Genomic DNA, 18,053 nt, shown 5'->3' with positions numbered 1-18,053 from the left:
TGACTAGGCTGTGAGTTTGCTGAAGTTAAACAGCAATTATTGTACAACTGGGTAAAACCAGAAGCAACTATTGTGATGCTGTGGGGAAAAAGAAACATCAAAAGCTAATAAGCAGCCATTTTTTTTGTATCATAAGTAGAAGAACAGCTCCATCAAGCTTTAATCACATTGTTACACATTTATTTAAAAATTATGTTAGCTCATTAACAGTGGTTATAACATAGATTGTTATAATTATGGGGGAGATTAGCAAACATGAAGTTTTGCTTCTATTTCAGTGCACTGAAGCACAGGCTGCACTGCATGAACCAGAAGTGCTGCTTTTTAAACAGATAATGCTGTGGTTTGAGGGGGCTTCTTGTTGCGTGGGTGTCATGGTCCTGTTCAAAGCACTGAAAAACCCACAGCTGCCAGGGTTTTTTCTCAGTTTCCTTCAGGATTTCATAGGGCCAGGATGTGATTTCTGTTCAAAAGTGGAATGGATGCTACCAGCAAATCATGTCCTGTGAGGGAGAGCACTCAAGATGCAAGAGAGATTCATTCAAGCCTACATCATAGAATGGTTTGAGCTGGAAGTGACCTTTAAAGTGTTGTGTTGGTGTGAGCTGAAATTCCCCCCCCACCAACAATAACCAGGCTAGCTCAGTCTGGAAGCAAATGAAAAGCTGTATTTACAAGCAGAGTCTAAAATCTACAATGAAATGCAATGAATATGTACAAATATACAAAATTCACAACATTCACAAATATATACAATCAACAGAAAAAGCACAATCGATCTCCCTTTGCTTCCCCCCAGGGGGACCCTCCCAAAGGGGCCTCTCTCTCTCCCAAGAGCTTCCCCCCCAGACCCCCCTGGACAGAGAAGCAGAGTTAGTTAAGCAGAAAGTTGTTAACTTAGCTGCCAAGGTCAGTACGTGTTATCTTCAGCCAGAAGAGAAGAAGAAACAGCAACCAGACAGCTCAGCAACTGCCCCCACTGCCGAACGCAGAATGTGCAGAGTGCCTACTTTGTTTTGGGTAATAGTTCTTAAACATTTCTATCTATCCAATGGAAGTGTTTAGAACAATCGTTATTTTGCTTTCTTACACCCAATAGTGACTTATTTACATTCTTTCACTTTCTCTGTTCTGAACTTTGCAAGGAAAAATTAAAAAGACAGTTTCAAACCACCACAAGTGTTTTTAGGAAGTTAACAGCCACAAGAAGTGATGTGGGAGGATGATTCCCTGGTTTGTGGTTCTGGTGTGCAACACACCTCAGGGCTTGGGGAAGGCAGCAGGGCTGAGGGCTGCCAGGGGGCAAGGCTGCCATCCAGGCTGGGCTGGGGGTAAGAGCCTCATGCTGCATGGAGGAGGTGTGTGGTGGTGTCCCCATCATGGGCCAGTGGCAACTTTCTAAACTACTGTATAGGTCAGGAGAAGCCTTCAGAGGTTTCATCTTTTCAGGACTGGGAAAAAAAGCCTCTAAATAAACTGTGGAGGGAGGAAGAGGCAGATGCATACCCACAGCCTGGATGAACCCTGGGAATGGAGAACCTGTTCAGATTTGTCCCTGCCTAGCTAGACCACTACATTCCTTCTGGACAGCGCATGAGATGGTGAAAAGGGACATCAGTAAAGGGAAGAAGTTGATTGATTACAGATGCAAAACTCTTTGGAAAAACCCCATGTTGTTAGAGACTGTGAAAGGAATTTACAATATGCTTCCTGAAGGACAGAGTATCTGTCCTTAAGTGTGTTCACGAGTGTTATTAAAAGGTGGGAGTCATTAGTTTCAGCAGACTGGAAGGATGGGAAAAGGTCTTAAGATGAACCAGTAAAACTGCTGAAGAGTTGGAATAGAAAGGGGGAAATTCATTTCTGGAGTTGTATCCAAGGCAGGACTTGACAATAAGCTTTCACAGATGCTTCATGAAACCTATGCTGCTATTATTCAGGGGATGGATTTGCCTGCTCAGGGAGCTTCCTCCCAGCACTAACATGACTGCCTCATGCTGATATGCATGGCCTCTTGGAAAGACAACAGCCATGGTGCTGATAATGCCAAGTATGAGTAACTTTTGCTATGTGATTTGCTGTGAGGAATGTACAGCAGTAACAGATTCAGAGTCTATTGATGGGAAAATCAGCAGCCAGCTCTGAGCACTCTTTCTTCAAACAGGAAGGAGGAGGAGGTGGAACATTTTTCATCTCTAAAGGGTTTTGGTAAGCCAGTGTCAGGTTCAACCATAACTTTGTATTTTAGCTCTTTACCTTCAAAAGTAAGGGGAAAAAATTGCAATATATCTGCACAGACTTGGCTTTTTCTTTTTTTTCCTGTTAAAACAAAATATATCAACTGTATAAAGGAAATGCTCTTGCAGGCTCTAACAACAACAAAAAGAAGCTCTTAGGAGTGCTCTTGACAAAATAGAAACAAAAGATGAAAACAGTGGTGGAATAATTTAGTCATAAAATGAACTAAGCTTGAAGGTTACATTTTATCTTAAAAGGTATAGAGAACACTTAGAGTTTTTCGAGAACTGATAAGTGATTTCATTACATCAAGGATGTCTTCACTGAAGGTGATAAGGGGAAAAAAAATTAAACCAACTTTTCCTCTTCTGCTTTTCAGTAACGTTTTGTACGTTTTTAACCACATCTGTTCTTGAATGACCTATTTTGGGGAGAGAACACTGCAGACTTCTCTGTTGCTCTGTCAGTGTATCAGCTTGATACTCCATCAGGTCCATGTCCTTCTGTTGAGAGCTCCAGAGCTGGAGGCAGTGCTGTAGATGAGGCAGAGCAGTACTCAGGCAAGATGTTCCAGTGACCTGGCAGTTGTTACCTTTGTCTTATTGATCCAGACTCTGTCATAGAAGTTTTGAGAGAAGTGGTGGAGGCTTCCTTGTGTTTTTGGTGGTGGTGTTTCTCTGGCCCATTTTATTTAAGACTTTGCTGTGCAGAAGCAGACAAACTTTCCCCCAAGAGCTAAATATACCTCATGCACTCTGTAAATAACATAAAGGGTCAAAATCTGTCCATGGGTCCCTGCACATGACTCTTGCTATAGTCGTTCCAGGGAATGGTTTTGTCCAAGTTGTGCAAAGTTCATTCACCAAGGTCCATGGAGTCTCTTTTCTCCTGTACTGCAACGCAGGAGGCTCTGCATGTGGATATATAACAAATGTGGTTTAGTCATCTCTTGGCTCTGCCTATCATCTTTAAGCTTTCCTTGTTTTATTGCATAATCTACCATTTGAAACATTGAGGCAAGAGGATGGGGCTAGGCTCCTTTCACTGGTGGAAAGGAGGTTCCTAAATATAAGGAAAAACTTCTCCTGTGAGGGTGAGAGAATGCTGAAGCAGGCTGCCTAGAGAGGTGGTGGAGTCTCCTTCCCTGGAGAGATTCCAAACCTGCCTGGATGTGATCCTGGACAATTGCTGTGGGTGATGCTGCTTTGGCAGGGGTGTTGGACTAGATGATCTCTAGAGGTCTGTCCCTCCACCATGCTGGGATTCTGTGGTTGTGTAATATTGACAAAAATTACCCTGAAACTCAAAGTAAGATGATTCCTATTCCCTTACCACCTGATCCCATTCCTGCCCAAATGGCAATGGCACAGTTCCGTTCACCTACTCTGATGCAGGGAGCAGAAATCATCATGACACTGGCCAGGTGTGTTGGGGTTGGAAAAATACTGCCAGGTTAAACAAGTTTCCTTGACTGCTGGGTAGAAAAAGAAAGGTTTAGTCTTAGTTGTTCAAACCTTTCCACCTTATCACCCAATTTTCTCAGTGGGTGGCTATATCCATAATTTAGTGTGGATTGAGTAAAATAATAACACCAGCACTTGCCACTTTGATCTGGGTATGTTTATTTAAAGTGTTCAATATGCAAGGGAGTGTTTAGCATAGAAGTCCAGACCTCAGTGTGCTGAGTTTTTGGGTTGTTTTATCATTTATTTTATTTCATTTTATTTTATTTAACACCCAAGGTTACAAGGAGCAGGAGCCCAGCTGGGAGAGTTCAGAGTTCATCTCTGCGTGCTCACTGTCTTCCATTCAAAGGCACACAAAGGACTAATACAGTCCCTGCTCTCCCATGGGCTGTCTTTGATACACTCTGCTGTGCCTGGACTCTGCCACTCCTATCAGTCTGATCCTACTTCTCTGAGCCTGCTGTGCTCAGCACTGTAACCTCATTCAGCTGGCGCTCTGCATGCAGCAGAACAACTTCAAGGCTCTGTCAGGCATTGACACATGCAGGCTCCAAGCAGGGAGCTAAACACTCCCCTTCACCTCCTCTCTGGTTCCACATTAACCTCTATTAAGTGCAGGAAAAACACAAATGCTGTAGTGCCATCATTCAGGTTTTAACTACCAGTGTATATTTAGATATTCAGCCCGCTCGCCACCTTTGAGAACATACTCAGCAAGCTCTCTGGTTCCTCCTTTCTCATAATGAGAGTGATAGAGTGAGTTAGCTTGAGGAACACAATGCTAGAAGGTCTGGCTTGGATAAGTCCCAGGTCCTGCACTTGGGGCACAAAATCCCCCAGTGCCACAATACAGGCTGTGGGCAGAGCAGCTGGAAAGATGCCCAGTGGAAAAAGACCTGAGAGTGTTGGTTAATAGCTGGCTAAATATGAGCCAGTGTGTGTGCCCAGGTGGCCAAGAAGGCCACCAGTATCCTGCCTTGGATCAGGACTGCAGGCCAGCAGGACTGGGGCAGGGATTGTACTTGACACTGATAAAGCCACTCCTTAAATACTGGGTTCAGTTTTGGGCCCCTCACTCCAAGAAGGACATTGAGGGGCTGGAACATGTCCAGAGAAGAGCAGCAAAGCTGGTAGAGAGGACCAGGGCAGATTCCTTCCCAACTCTGAGTATGCTTCGCCCATGCATCACTCTACTTGGATTAATTAAAGTCTACTTGGATTAATTAAACACACCATGCCTGGTATTCTTGGTTTAGACTCTATGGAGTCAACTTGTGAGAAAAGGAGATCACAGCAAACAGAGGATTTTCCTAATGCTTTACACCTAAAAAATGAGTTGCAAAATTAATAGTTATCATCTTGAGACATGCCATCTCCTCTCTAATGCTTGGCACATCAAACTTCCTGTGACCTGGAGGGCTCTTAGTGTTCCAGGTGGGACAGAACTTGTGTTTCCAGCCAGTCTGCAGCAATCACCTTCCTTTGACCACACACAGATATCCAACTCTCCAAAGGAACTTGACCTTTGTGCCATGATGTCCATTCAGGATTTTTCACCAGTCTCATTGTCTTCCAGCACAGTCCTCTTCTGAAAAACATTCCTGGAGGGAGGTAGAAAGGTGGTAGAACACATAATCCATGGGACTAGATTATTTTCTGACCATTTTCCTGTGATAGCCCTTGAAGGAGGTATCAAGCCCCATTCCCAGGAGGGACAGCTGTCTGGAATTCATTATTGCAGCTCATCTTGGGTGAATTTAAATGTGTTCAGCACACAAAATGGAGCTCAGGAGACAAAATGGAGTTTCAACTTGGTGCAGACGTGCTGCTCTGCCAAGCTCTGGCAAGTAAGGGATTTCCATCATGTAATGGTGTTTACAGAGCACCTCTGTTTTTAATGGTTGCTTTAACAAGATCAACTGTTTCTTTAGCATAGCCATTTGATCATTTCTCTCATATCCCATTATCATTTCAGCAGCTCTGAGTAAAATAATACCACTGTTTGTCATCAGGCAGCCTGAGTCCACTCTTGGCATTTGGTTTGAAACAATTACCTGGTTTTAAAGCTTTTTCAGAATTATCTTTTTACCCTCATGTAAGTTATAAATGATATTTATCAGCTGTAAGCACTGAAATCCCTAAATCACTGGAAAGGAACAATCTTTTTACACAGTTATTGCAACATTTTCTTAAAATGAAACACAGAGTTCTGTTGGGGCACTGTAAGAGCAAGGTGAACCATGGTGAAAAGGTATGGCTGAAGTCTGCATTGAAATCCAGCTTCCAGCTCACATCTGAGGTGGGAGAAACTTGTGTTTAGACTGTGATCAACAGTACAGGCTTTAAACATCTGTTAAGTCCAAGTGGCTTTGCCCAGAGGTGAGTTTATTAAGTTCAGCAACTTCCCCCAGCCTGGTCATCTCTCTCCTTGCTGCTTTGAGTCTCTGCATTTCAGGATATCATTGTTGAGATACATTTGTGATCAAAACAGTGTCCAAAGTTGGTCACCCTCCACACACCAACCCCAAGCTTATTTTGGTGGCAAAAGCCATGTGGGCTTTGTGCTTCCCTGCTTGCAGTTGGGCAAGATGTATAGAACCAGAATCCTTTGAGTTGGAAGGGACCTTCAAAGAAGAAATGAATAAAAAATTCCTTTCTTGCAAGCTTTGCTGCTGCAGAATCATTATGATAAATGCTGGTGGAGTTGCCTGCAACCTAAGAGAGAAGATGAACTTAGGCTTCCTGGCCATCACTTCATGGTATGGTTCTGATGTGATCCCGTGCTCATGGCAGACAAAAGCCAGCTTTGGATGCCTGGGGAAGTCCTTGCCTGATGAAAACAGCCTTCCCACTCTGGACATGTGCTGAGCTTTTGCATCAGTAGCAGTCAGCCAATGTTTATGTAATTATACTCCCCACTTAACCTGAGTAAATTGCATTTAATAGCAGCACTTGGGTATCTCATGCATGCTGGTTGCTGAAAGTTGTCTTGCAAAGGGTTATTCTGAAGAAGATTCTCAGTGGCTATGCTATAGTGTTGCCTGTATGTTTTATTTATGGTAATCATTTAAATCAAGGATATGATGCAATTCTGCACATGTATTCAAACCAGCTCCCAGTTCTATATCCTCTTGTATTACAGTGCACTCATGTTCTCAGTTTGCTCTCACCCAAACTTCTCATGCAGTTACACTTTAAGAGAAGAAATGTTGTCAGGAGCAGTTATTATCACACATCAGAATATTGTATTAGCATTCACTTTTAATAGACTAAATGGAAGGATTTTGAAGTCTGCCCTTAATGATACCAGAGGATCTTGGAGACACATTGGGAAAGCTTTAGCTGAGATGTCATCTGATATATACACATCATCCATAGGTTCATAAAAGACAGTTCACTTAACTGCCTGCCTTTGTATTCCCTCTGTTCTGTTTGGATGAATCATCCCCAGGTTAAGTGATGCTTGTGCAGCTTCTTTGCTTGAAATCAAGCACAATGAGTGGCAGGGAAGTTTAGGGAACACAAGGTTCTTATAGACCTGGGGATGATGAGTAAGATAAGGCAACTTTGAAAGCATGGAGTATAATCTGGGTGGAAAATCTGGTTGTTAGAGGCATCTTTGGGTCATATCTGATGTTTTAACTCAGTCTGATCTGGATAGGTTACATAAATCTCAGATTTCAAGGTGGACCTAAGCTATTGAGGAGGAGAGTTGTTGACAGATGCTGTGCTGCAGAGCTGGTGTGTTACAAAGCATGTAGAGAAAAAAAAAGTATAATTATTCAAAATGCATATATAAGATTTAAGGCTTGTTTTAGAAGCTTGGGAAAACCAAGAGTAGGATCTTGCAGCTGATGAAATTGCTGGCAATTTTTTCCCCCCTCTCAGCTTATTGTTTTGCTGTTGGATAGTCACATTGGGCAAGCTGGGCACAGATACAATGTGCTGCTGCATCAGTGTCATTGAACTTCTTGTTGTGTGCTTTTTTGGCTGGGGTGAGATGTGTAGCTCATCTGTACTCCGCACTTCTTTTGGTAGTTGGGGAAGGGAAGATGAATAAACAGTTTGGCACTGAAGTAAATGTTTAGTTTTATTTTGGTATCATAACTTCACTCTTTTATAAACATTTTAATAAACATTGCGAACTTGAAGGAGGCATCTCCTGGTAACTCTTGCTGTAGGAAGTGCATGTGTGCCTGCTTCATCATTTCAGCTGATAGGTGTTTTTCAGGCACACATCTGAAGCCCTAGGACCTGCCAAGGAGCCATGCACCAGACTGCAGTAGGCTGAGAGCTGATGATAATTTGTATAGCTGTAAATGTAGTGCGAAGACGGATGTGGCCACAGCGTTAGAATCAGCTAATACACTGCAGTCCACATCCTGCTGCAAATACAAATGTTACCAAAAAACCTCAGTTTTAATCAAATCTACTTGAATTCTGCAACCTATTACCCAGCATACTTCTATCAAGCAGATGCCAAACATTGCAGAGCCTGAACTCTGTGTTTAAATATTGAAGAAATTAAGCAATAAATCAAAGAGCTGCTGAGTGGTTTTTAGATGTTAACAGGTCACTCAGATTTTATAGACATTATGCATCAATATATATTTTTTTTCTGAGAATTTATCCTAACAAATCAAGCCAAAGCCTTGCAGAAGGTAATTTCTCATTTAAAGCCAAGCCAGAAGGCCAGGAAGTTTAACTTCAGCTGTACTTTGGTTTTCAGTTTTGTCAATATGTTCTCATATTAAGCCCACAAACCATGGTAGCATTTCAGAGATGAATAGAAAGCAATGAACAGGAAAGGCTGAGATCCAAGCTCCTGTCAATGCTAGAGGCACCATGAGCAGCAAGGCACTGATCAGGTAGACAGAGGATCTGAGAACAGCAAACAGAATGATCAAAATTTCCAGGTGTTATGGAAAAATACTTTAGGGAAACTTTTTTGTGAATGCAGATTTGGTGATGATAAGCTTGGGAGCAACAAGAGCTGACCAGAGATCTAGAAAATGGGATTATTTGGAAGACTGGTATGCTTCATAAAGTAGTTCTTAAATCACAAGCTCAGGTATTATGAAAGGCAAAATAAATTGAAATAACCCTTGGCTGGATCTAACCAGTATGCAGAAAAGGAAAGAAATTTCTTTGTATTCATTGCATATGCAACAGCCTTTGAACTATGTTGGTGCTTGCAATGTAGTGCAGCAGAAATATGAAGATAATGAAGGGAATTCAAAAGAGGAGACTTCAGGAATTGTGGCTTGCAGGGCAGATAGAGCTACCACAGCCAGCCAGTGTAGCTCCTCCTGTCCATAGGATTTTGTACAAATGTGTTCTGGGATGCATCTTCTCTGAGAAAGATATCTAACTGCATTTAAAAGTGTCCAAGAAATGACGAGTTTGCTGTTGACAGAATGCTTAATTACTTTCTAAAGCCAGAACTTGTATCTTATTTGAGGAGTGAATTTCTATAAATCCTATTTCTCCACACTGGATCTCATTATACCACTGTCAGGAAGGCTGACATCTTGCTATCAGACATCTTTCCAGGGTGTAAGTACCAATCCTAGTGATCAAGGCACCTTTCAGCCTTTTGTCTTGACAAGCTGAATACGTTGAGCTCCTGCAGGACTGGCACTGACTGCTTGGTTTCCAACTGCAGGCTGTGAAAGCTCTCTTCAGAATTTCACCTGTCCATCTGAGTAGAAGAAACAACATGTTTTTGCCAGGGCTCAAAACCATCCAGATGCTAAAAATTTGTCTCTCAAACTCTGAATGCTAATATCTGAGGGCATTCTTGAATGAGGAAGCTGAAAGGGCAAGTGTAAACATGAAACAATAAAGGAACAACCATCAATCCCTGTTTTTATGATCTAATCCAAGTCTTTCTATTCCATCAAACTTTGGAAATGCTCTATTCCTTATGGCAGATCTGTGCTATCCTTTCCCTCCCATGAAACTAGGACTTCTGATAGACAGGCTGTGACTATCTATTAAACAGTTCTGGCCAGGAAGGGCAAACTATCAGCTGCTGTGCCAGGAGCTGGCACTTGTTCATTTCTCTTGTTGCTGTTACAAGTCTCTGGAAGAGAAAGAGGATCAGCTGGAAGCTGAAAGCCTTTCAGCCACCTCAGCAAAAACTGGTGGAGCTATCTGCCAAAGCTATGGTTTGGCACATTGGTCTAGTTGAGTGTGCTTCACCTTGCAGGTAAAGTAGCCCAAGAAGCTCAGTGTGGGTTGAGAAATGTCCATGGGCTAGTTCACTCCACCTTCTGTTGGAGCAGAGCAAGCTCAGCAGTTGGGGACCTTGTCAAGAAGCCACTGTGTCATCAAATATTATGGCTCACATCCAGAATGTGTCACTCCAAGCATTCACAGGAGGGGTCAGGTGAAAGTTATTTCAAACAGACCTTGTAACAGCTGGAAATTTGTGGCTGATGATTGGGGATGGGGAGTCCTGCTGTTGCTCATTTCTACTTACAAAGATTTTCCCCACCTTCTGAGTGGGTGCTGGGTCTACAGTTGCCCTCTTGGCACTGCCACTTGAGCAGGCATTACAAGAGTTCTGAGGGGGACTTTTTCCAGGTAAAGTAAGAAATCTGCAGGTTTATTCTTCTTTGTGTTGGTGCAGGATGAGGCTTCAGCTCTGACAGTTTTTCCCCCCCCCCCCCCCCTCTAGACCTTCAGATTTTAATCAACTCCATTCTATCACATTTCTGTTACTTTCTAACTGCAGCTGAGGGGAGAAAAAGAACAGCAAAACCCCTTTGTGTAGACTTCCAAGGGTGGTATTTATCATTTCTGGAAGGATATTTTTGCAGATCTGATTATGAGTGTTTACTTTATTCACGCATAGAGCAAACTATCTTCTTGCACCATATGGTCAGGAGGTATACTGTTTCCTACATTAGGATGTCTGAAAGCTGTCTGGGAATGTATTCCCTACTTTCTGATATGGGAACGTTTGGATTGGAGGGGGTTTAATTTGTTTTGAAAATTTCAACTCTTGCTCTGCTCCGAAGCTAAAGTTGGAATCCATTAAATGTCGCTTTAGTGCCGTTTTCTGTTCTCATCTTCCTTTCCCCAGCAAGTGTGCAATTCACTTAGTGCTTCATTACAACCAACAGCAATGTGTATACATGGTGCACAAAATGAGCCATTTTGTTTTAAAACAGATTGCAGATGAAAGGAAACCATTCATTTCTTGCTTGCTAGCTGTAATTACTAGAGCGCTAATTACTCCAAATCACTGACATCCAGGGTCAATAAGGATGACAACAGGAACATCAAAGACAAGATGCACACAGGCAATTACAAGTCTCTAAAACCAGGCTGTAATATTATTTTATGGCTCCTGTGCCTTTTTGCAGTTGATGCTGAGGAATATTCAAGTTTGCTGAACGTTTGCTAAATGTTTACTCTGATTTTCCTTTGCAGTTTGACGGTGAGAACATGTACATGAGTATGACAGAGCCGAGCCAGGACTATGTGCCAGCCAGCCAGGTGGGTTAATTAATCTTCTCTGCCTTGTTTCAAATTGTAATTAAACAAATTCAAAGAGTTGCATGGCAAATGAGTGGCACTATCAGGAACTGCTGCAATCAGGAATAATCATAATTTATAAACAAAGCATTTAAGCCTTGTTTCTAGCTAATGAGATAGAGCTGATAAAACACCAGAGCTGGTGTTTGTTGGAAGATACTACCTTGTTTCCTCTCCAGAATGCAAGCAGCTGTTTTGCCAGCATGATCTTTCCTAAACAGTTGTTTTACCTTCAGGAAATAAAGTCTTTACAGGTGCAGGTTATTTGTTTATCTGACTGCAGACAAGTTAATCATTATAAGCTACTCATGTCACAAATAGCCTTGATTATCACTCCTAGGCCAGTTGTGGTTGAAGAATTGCTTTTTTGTCTCTGTGGTGCTGAGGAATGCTGTCAGTGTTACATGGTTAGCAGATGGGTTCAGGCAATGACTTCATGCTCTAACTTGCAGCCCAAAGAGTTTAATGTAATGTGGATACCTTACAGGTAATCTCGAGCCCTCTCCCTTTTTGGGGAACCACACATGCTAAATTATGACATCAGATGTACTGTCAAAAATCTTCCACCTTTCCTCTTGAACCCTAAGGTTTTGAAGAATGAAGGGGTTTAAATGCTTCTTTAAAAAGCAAAAATAGTTTTGGATTTTGGGGTTCTTCTTCCTGTAGCTACATCTGTGTACAGGGGAGAAACTTTCATGTGCTTCCATTTTTCAGTCAGTTTAATTTCATGTTAATAAGTGATGGTGGTGTGGGTCAGTTAGACTGTATCAGAAATTGCCCTGAATAATCAGGTTTGTGGTCTAGGTCATGCAGCATCTCAGGCTCAGCAGTGGCTTTTCTGATATACTTTTTCCTGGCAGGACCAGTAGGATGAAGTGAAAAGCTCTGATGGGGAGGGAAATAAGTTTGCATGCACAGTAAATGTGTGTGGATGAGCAGGGTGTAATTTAGGAATTGACAGTTTTGGAAAGCATCAGACCATTCAGAGCTGAATGTCTTCATGAAGCAGGGCTCTTCAGGTCCACAGGTTCATTGGAGGTTGTGTGACACACTCTTTGAAATGTTCCACCATGCTCCTTCCCAGCCTTCTGCTGAAGTTATTCTGAAATACCTTCAGAGAGCAACTGTACTTTGTGCTTAAGATTTGTGTGTGATTGAACTTACCCAGCCAAGAACCCTCCAAGATTCAGAGGTAGTTTAGAATGGAACTGTTTGATTAAAAAATGAAAAATTACATTATTAATTTTTCTCCAACCATTAATCCAAAAACTGTACTGACAAGTTTTAGTATTGCTATTAGATTAAAGCAGCCTAGTATCATCTCATTTATGCCTTAAGGGTTTTGAAGTGCAAGGGCTAATTGAATTTGTTGGAAACAGTAGAAGTACAAACTCTGTGAATGATTGCTGTTATAAGGCAGCTGCTACCTTTCAGAGAATCATTATGTCTGTCTTAAATAGTTTTGAATAAAGAATTGCAAACCCACATTATGCATCAGAATTATTTTTCTTCTGTTGATATTTTTGTACTCTGTGTGTGCATGTAGCTTAAATAATTTACATGGCATATTGAAAAATTAAGAGTAGAAGTTTTAATCTTTCATGGGGTTTCTACATGTGCTAACAAGGCCCAGATTCTGAAAGACATTTATGCAGCTAACACTGGTTTCAGTGGAAGTAATGTACTCACAGTACTTCTAAAGATCCAAGCCTAGATATTTTAAGTGCAAATGATTGAAAATTGAAAAAAAAAAAATCCATCAAATGTGACATTTCCAAATTCAAAGATGGGAGAAACCCATGAATGTTATAGATGTGGTGCTGAGTGATGTGGTTTAGTGGTGACCTGGCAGTGCTGGGTTAACAGCTGGACTTGATGATCTGAAAGGTCTCTCCCAACTGAAATGATTCTGTGATTATATGAATGCTTATTAAAGGCTGGAATCAGGAAAGGTCTTACGAACTTAAAATCTCACTATGGCAAAGCTGAGCTCTTGGGTTTCTGGCTCCCCAGAGTTCAAAACTCTGTCAAAACTCTGTCCTTTGGTGTGGGATCCACATGACAAGAGGTAAACTCAACTCAGGCACAGTGTTAGCAAATGCATGCTGGTCAGACAGACTCCTGTGCCTCTTTGAAAGAAGCCATCAGCCTTGGGCTGCTGCATGCTCCTTTACTCTCTTGCTTTACATCATTTCAGTGGTTTCTTAAGTGATTATATGTGAAAGCCTGTGATAATGACAATTAATTTTGTAAAGGGGGATAAAAATCACAGAATCATAGAATTTTTTTTGGTTGGAAGAGACCTTTAAGATCAAGTCTAATTGTTAACCCAGCACTGCCTGGTCACCACTAAACCATGACCCCCAGCATCACATCTACACAGCTCTGAAACTTTTCCCAGGGATGGGGATTCCTCCATTTTCCTGGGCATCCCGTTCCAGGATTTGACAACCCTTTCAGTGAAGAAATTAGGATTATTCAGGAGCATCTGACTGTAGAGGCAGGATTCCTGGGGTCCTGATGCATGCTGACATGCACTTCAGTTCTTTGTTTACTGCAAAATGTTCAAATCCATAAAACAAAACAAACCCCAAAACTCCAAACCATCACCTTGTGTTATTTTAAGTGTTTTAATCAATTTATACCCTTTAGGCTAACATAAATAAAAGCTCAGCCATTGGACAGGAAAAATATAGTTTTGTTCCTTTTGCTATATAACATCAAACATCTGCATAGCTTGGTAATCCAAGATGAGTTGCCTCACAGCATCCCTCAACAATTATCATTTCTGTTCAATTTTCAAATCAGTACATGCTCTGGGACTTACAGACTAAGTTGCTAAGTAGCAACATATGGCTCACTACTGTTCCTGTGATGTTGCTGCAAGCAAATAGCATAATTCTATACTTGAAATGATTTTTACAGAAAGCCAGTGCTGGAAGTGAGCCAGAAGTGTAAGTATACAGTAAAAATTAATGATATTCTTTTAAACTGTCCCAAAAGGCTGTTTGGCAATGTTGTCTCTGTGTACATTTTATATATAGGTGTAAGTACTGTATTTTGGGTTGTGATGTATGTAGTACAGGAGCCTGCACTGCAGGCATCTCTTAAATGAGCTCTGCCAGCCTCATTAACAACCAGACCTAGGAAACCTACTTGACATTTTCACTACTAATTGTACTTTGATCTGAAAATATTTATCATGGTAAAATACAACCATGCCATGGCTGCTCTGCATTTCAAATTCTCCCAAATACATTGGGTTTTTGTTTGGGTTTTGTTTGTTTGCTTTTGTTTGGATTGTTTGCTTGGGTTTTTTGTTTGGCTTTTGTTTATTTTGTTTGTTTGGGGTTTTTTTTGTTTGTTTTTTTGTTTGGGTTTTTTGTTTGGTTTTGGGGTTTTTTGGGGAGGTTGTTTGGGTTTGTTTTTTTTTTTTTTGGGGGGGGGGTTCGTTTGGTTTTGTTTGGTTGGGGTTTTTTGCTTCCCCCTCCCCCCTATAATTGGGACCTGGGAGATGAATTGTTCTTCCTGCAGTTCCTCCTCCTGGAATTTGTGGGCCAAGCTCAGCACATTATATTGTTTATTTGACATTTCTTCCCAGTCATGTTGCTGAATTGTCATTCAGGACTCTGTTGCACAAAATCTTGCTCTTCTGTAGTCTTCCTAATGTTAAGGGTGATGAATCCTGATGCCAAATCCCCTACATGATCCAAATGGAAGGGAGGTGGATGGCCTGGAGGTAATGGTTTGGAGCAGTACCCCCGTTGCCTCAGTGGAACAAAAAGAGCTTCCTGAGGGGCTTCTGTTTGCACAGAGGTGGTGTTTTCCTTCCTTCCACAGCTATGCTGGGAAGATCTGTATGAGAGATGTGGTCTTTGATACAGTATGCACTGTGGGTATCAAAAGTGTTTTGTCCTGTCAAGCTCCAGGGTGGAACAGGATAGGATGAGATCCAACAGAGATTTTTTTTCATGTTAGCAGGAAACCAGAAGGTTCCCCCTGCCTGTTGTTGTTATATGTACATGGCATGGGTGAATAAATGACACAGAATAGAAGCCCTCTCTTGCTTTATATTGGTCCTTCCTTGCAGGTAGCCTAGAGTTTTGGGGTAGTGCCTCTCCTTCCTGCTTTTCTTTATCTTCTAGTGCCACAGTCAGCTGAGCAAGGCAGGAGCTGGCTGTCTTGGGAAGGGGTTCAGGAAAAGCAGCATTCTTACATGCAGAATCACTACGTGGTCCAGTGTAGTCCTTTGGGTACACACTCCCCTAAAGTCCAGGCCAGTGCTGCCCAAAGGTTGGAAAGCTTTTGCTCATTAGTTGGAAATGCTTCTCCACAGTGAGAAAGCAATGCCACCTGGTCAATCTGTTGGCTGGCTGCAGGTTAGGGCAGTTTAAAACTATTTTGCCTTGTCCTCTCTCTACAGGTCTTGGTAAAAAGTCTTTTCATCTTTCTCATAAGCCCCCTTTAAGTACTGAAAGGCCACCAGATGGTCATCCCAGAGCCTTCTCTTCTCCAGGCTGAACAATCCCAACTCTCAGCCAGTCTTCACAGCCCAGGGCTTTGAGCCCCCCCATTCTTGCCATGGTCTCCTCTGGCCCTGCTTCAACAGGTCCCTGTCTCTGCTGTGCTGAGGACTCCAGAGTTTGCCCCAGCACTGCAGGAGGGGTCTCAGCAGGGTGGAGCAGAGGGGCAGAATCCCCTCTCTCCACCTGCCCACACTGCTGGGGATCAGCCCAGGACAGGGTTTAATCTGATGTGCAAGTGAATGATGCTGGCTCATGTCCAGATTCTCACCCACCACCACCCCCCAAGTCCTTCTCTACAGGGATGTGTTCTGTAAGTACCTGTGAATGTCTGCATGCACATGCACTCTGTGTGTATTGAAGGATATTTTAATTCTTTTTTTGGTAATCAAATGCCTCAACTTTTATTTTAAAAAGTCTAAATTATAGCCAACTGTCTGCAAGAGCTCTCTCAAATTTCACAGCCAAGGCATAACTCAGGTGAATTAACTTTATTCAAATTCATTTCAGTTGAGTTATGTTCAGTGAGTATTGAACTTATACTCTGACCAGAAGAAGAAATATATATGACATATTTATCTCTGAAAAATGAGTTACTTAAACATGTCTTTACTTAATGCTTTGTTCATTTAATGCTTATTCTCTAGCACATGCTGTAAAAACACTAAAGAGGGCAAAATCTTTTCCCTAAGGATCCTAAGCAAACGTATCCATAATTACAGTTGTGTAAACAAAAGTGTCCCTCTCCAGCCTTCAAAAATCATTAGTGTGGATCTGCAACATTGAGATCATATCAGAAACCTCAGCCAGCAGAACATTTTTCATCCTTCTATTTGTCTTCTGGCTGCAGAAAACTCACACTTGTATTTTCTTTACAGCCGTGCGGGCTAAAAACTTTTAAATGAAAGCAGGCTTGGAGGGTAATTGCCTTACTCCAGAAGTTTGGGGCTTTAGAAGTAAATGTCAGATCCTGCTAGAGTAATGCTAAAATGGTGAACTTGGCCCTGCTGTATACACAGTGATCCTGTGCATCAATTAAAAGTATTTTTCTCAGGGGTTGCCAATGGGAGGGAAGTCGTGGGAGCAAACACTGCATCTTCTCCGAGCTGTGGCATCAGGACGAGAGCGACTTCAGCGCCAGCCCCGCCAGAAATCAATACAGTAAAAATAACAAAAGCTATTATTTTACCATGAAAAAGGTAAACAGAAAATCAATCATCAGATGATGAATTCTCTGTCCAAAAGCCAGAGGTATTTTTGCCCTGTATCAGAAGAGAAAAGTCATTGCTCTTTGCCGTGCATGACATGAGAGAACTTTCTGTTTAATGAGCAACTGGTGTAAAGTATCGTTCAAAATGCTTCCCTCTGCTCCTTCGTGTACAACTTTTTCAGCATGTGAAAACAGATTATAGACTTCATATATTTCAGCTTATGTAGTTTCCTTTCCAGGAAACTCTACAGGTCAGCAGTGTGGGTGAATTATGGGATGTAACCATGGGAAATGTTAAAGGCAGTATTTGTCAACCTAGCTTCATGTAAAATGAACTTTTTATTTACATATTTTTTTTGGTCCATAAAATGTCTGGAAGAATTACATGAATTTGAACTACAAATTAGACCAATTACTGTTCTTCTGTCCCTTTTGGCAAAGGCTGCTGCAGTCCAGTCAGTTTGACCTGCTGACCTCCTGCTGAACAAACTGATAAGACGCCAGGCTTTGATTAATCTAGTTAGTTTTACAAAGTCTGGCATCTCAACAAGCCCAAACTAGTTACTCAAACCAGTCTTCAATGTAACATTCAAATGATCACTTCGTGGAGTCCCAGAGGTATTCATTACAGACAAAATTGCTCTTGTTGCCTTGCATACAAGCTGAGTTTTCAATGGGAAATGAAAGGCTGCCTGGAAAAATAGGCCACCTAATTAAGTTAAACTACTCTAGCATTTGGCTTGACATCTTCATTACTCAAAATTAAAAAGATGCTTCACTTGAGCACACAAGTTACTATTGTTTATGTTGTTTTCCACTTAAATTGGCTTCTTCCATAGAAGTCTGCCTTTTCAGAATTATATCTGGTAATAGCTGGCATATTTCTTGCACTTTATAAAAATGTCTTACGAGGTACTACGCTGCTGATGGTTGGGGAGATGTTGGGACGAGTGAGCTTATTACTGAGTGCTCACAGCAGTCCTACTGCTTACATGACACTTTATTAAGAGAGGGCCAGATTCTGCCAGCTTTACTTGCTTGAGTGATCTTTACTCATTTGTATACTGAGCA

The 18,053-nt window shown here is 41.7% G+C and overlaps 1 protein-coding gene across 1 annotated transcript in view; it reads left to right on the top strand.

Moving 5' to 3' along the window:
- TOX (thymocyte selection associated high mobility group box) overlaps positions 1 to 18,053 on the top strand; it is a 196,328-nt gene that overhangs the window by 95,652 nt on the left and 82,623 nt on the right. Inside the window, exon 2 of the mRNA XM_054394740.1 lies at positions 11,145 to 11,210. Coding sequence (XP_054250715.1) covers positions 11,145 to 11,210 — 66 coding nt within the window. The remainder of the gene's footprint in view (positions 1 to 11,144; positions 11,211 to 18,053) is intronic.

Source organism: Indicator indicator, chromosome 31 (genome assembly GCF_027791375.1).
Source record: "Indicator indicator isolate 239-I01 chromosome 31, UM_Iind_1.1, whole genome shotgun sequence".
In the NCBI taxonomy this organism is placed as follows: Eukaryota; Metazoa; Chordata; class Aves; order Piciformes; family Indicatoridae; genus Indicator; species Indicator indicator.
Note: the sequence above shows the minus strand (reverse complement) of the source record. Positions and strands in the feature narration are given on the sequence as shown.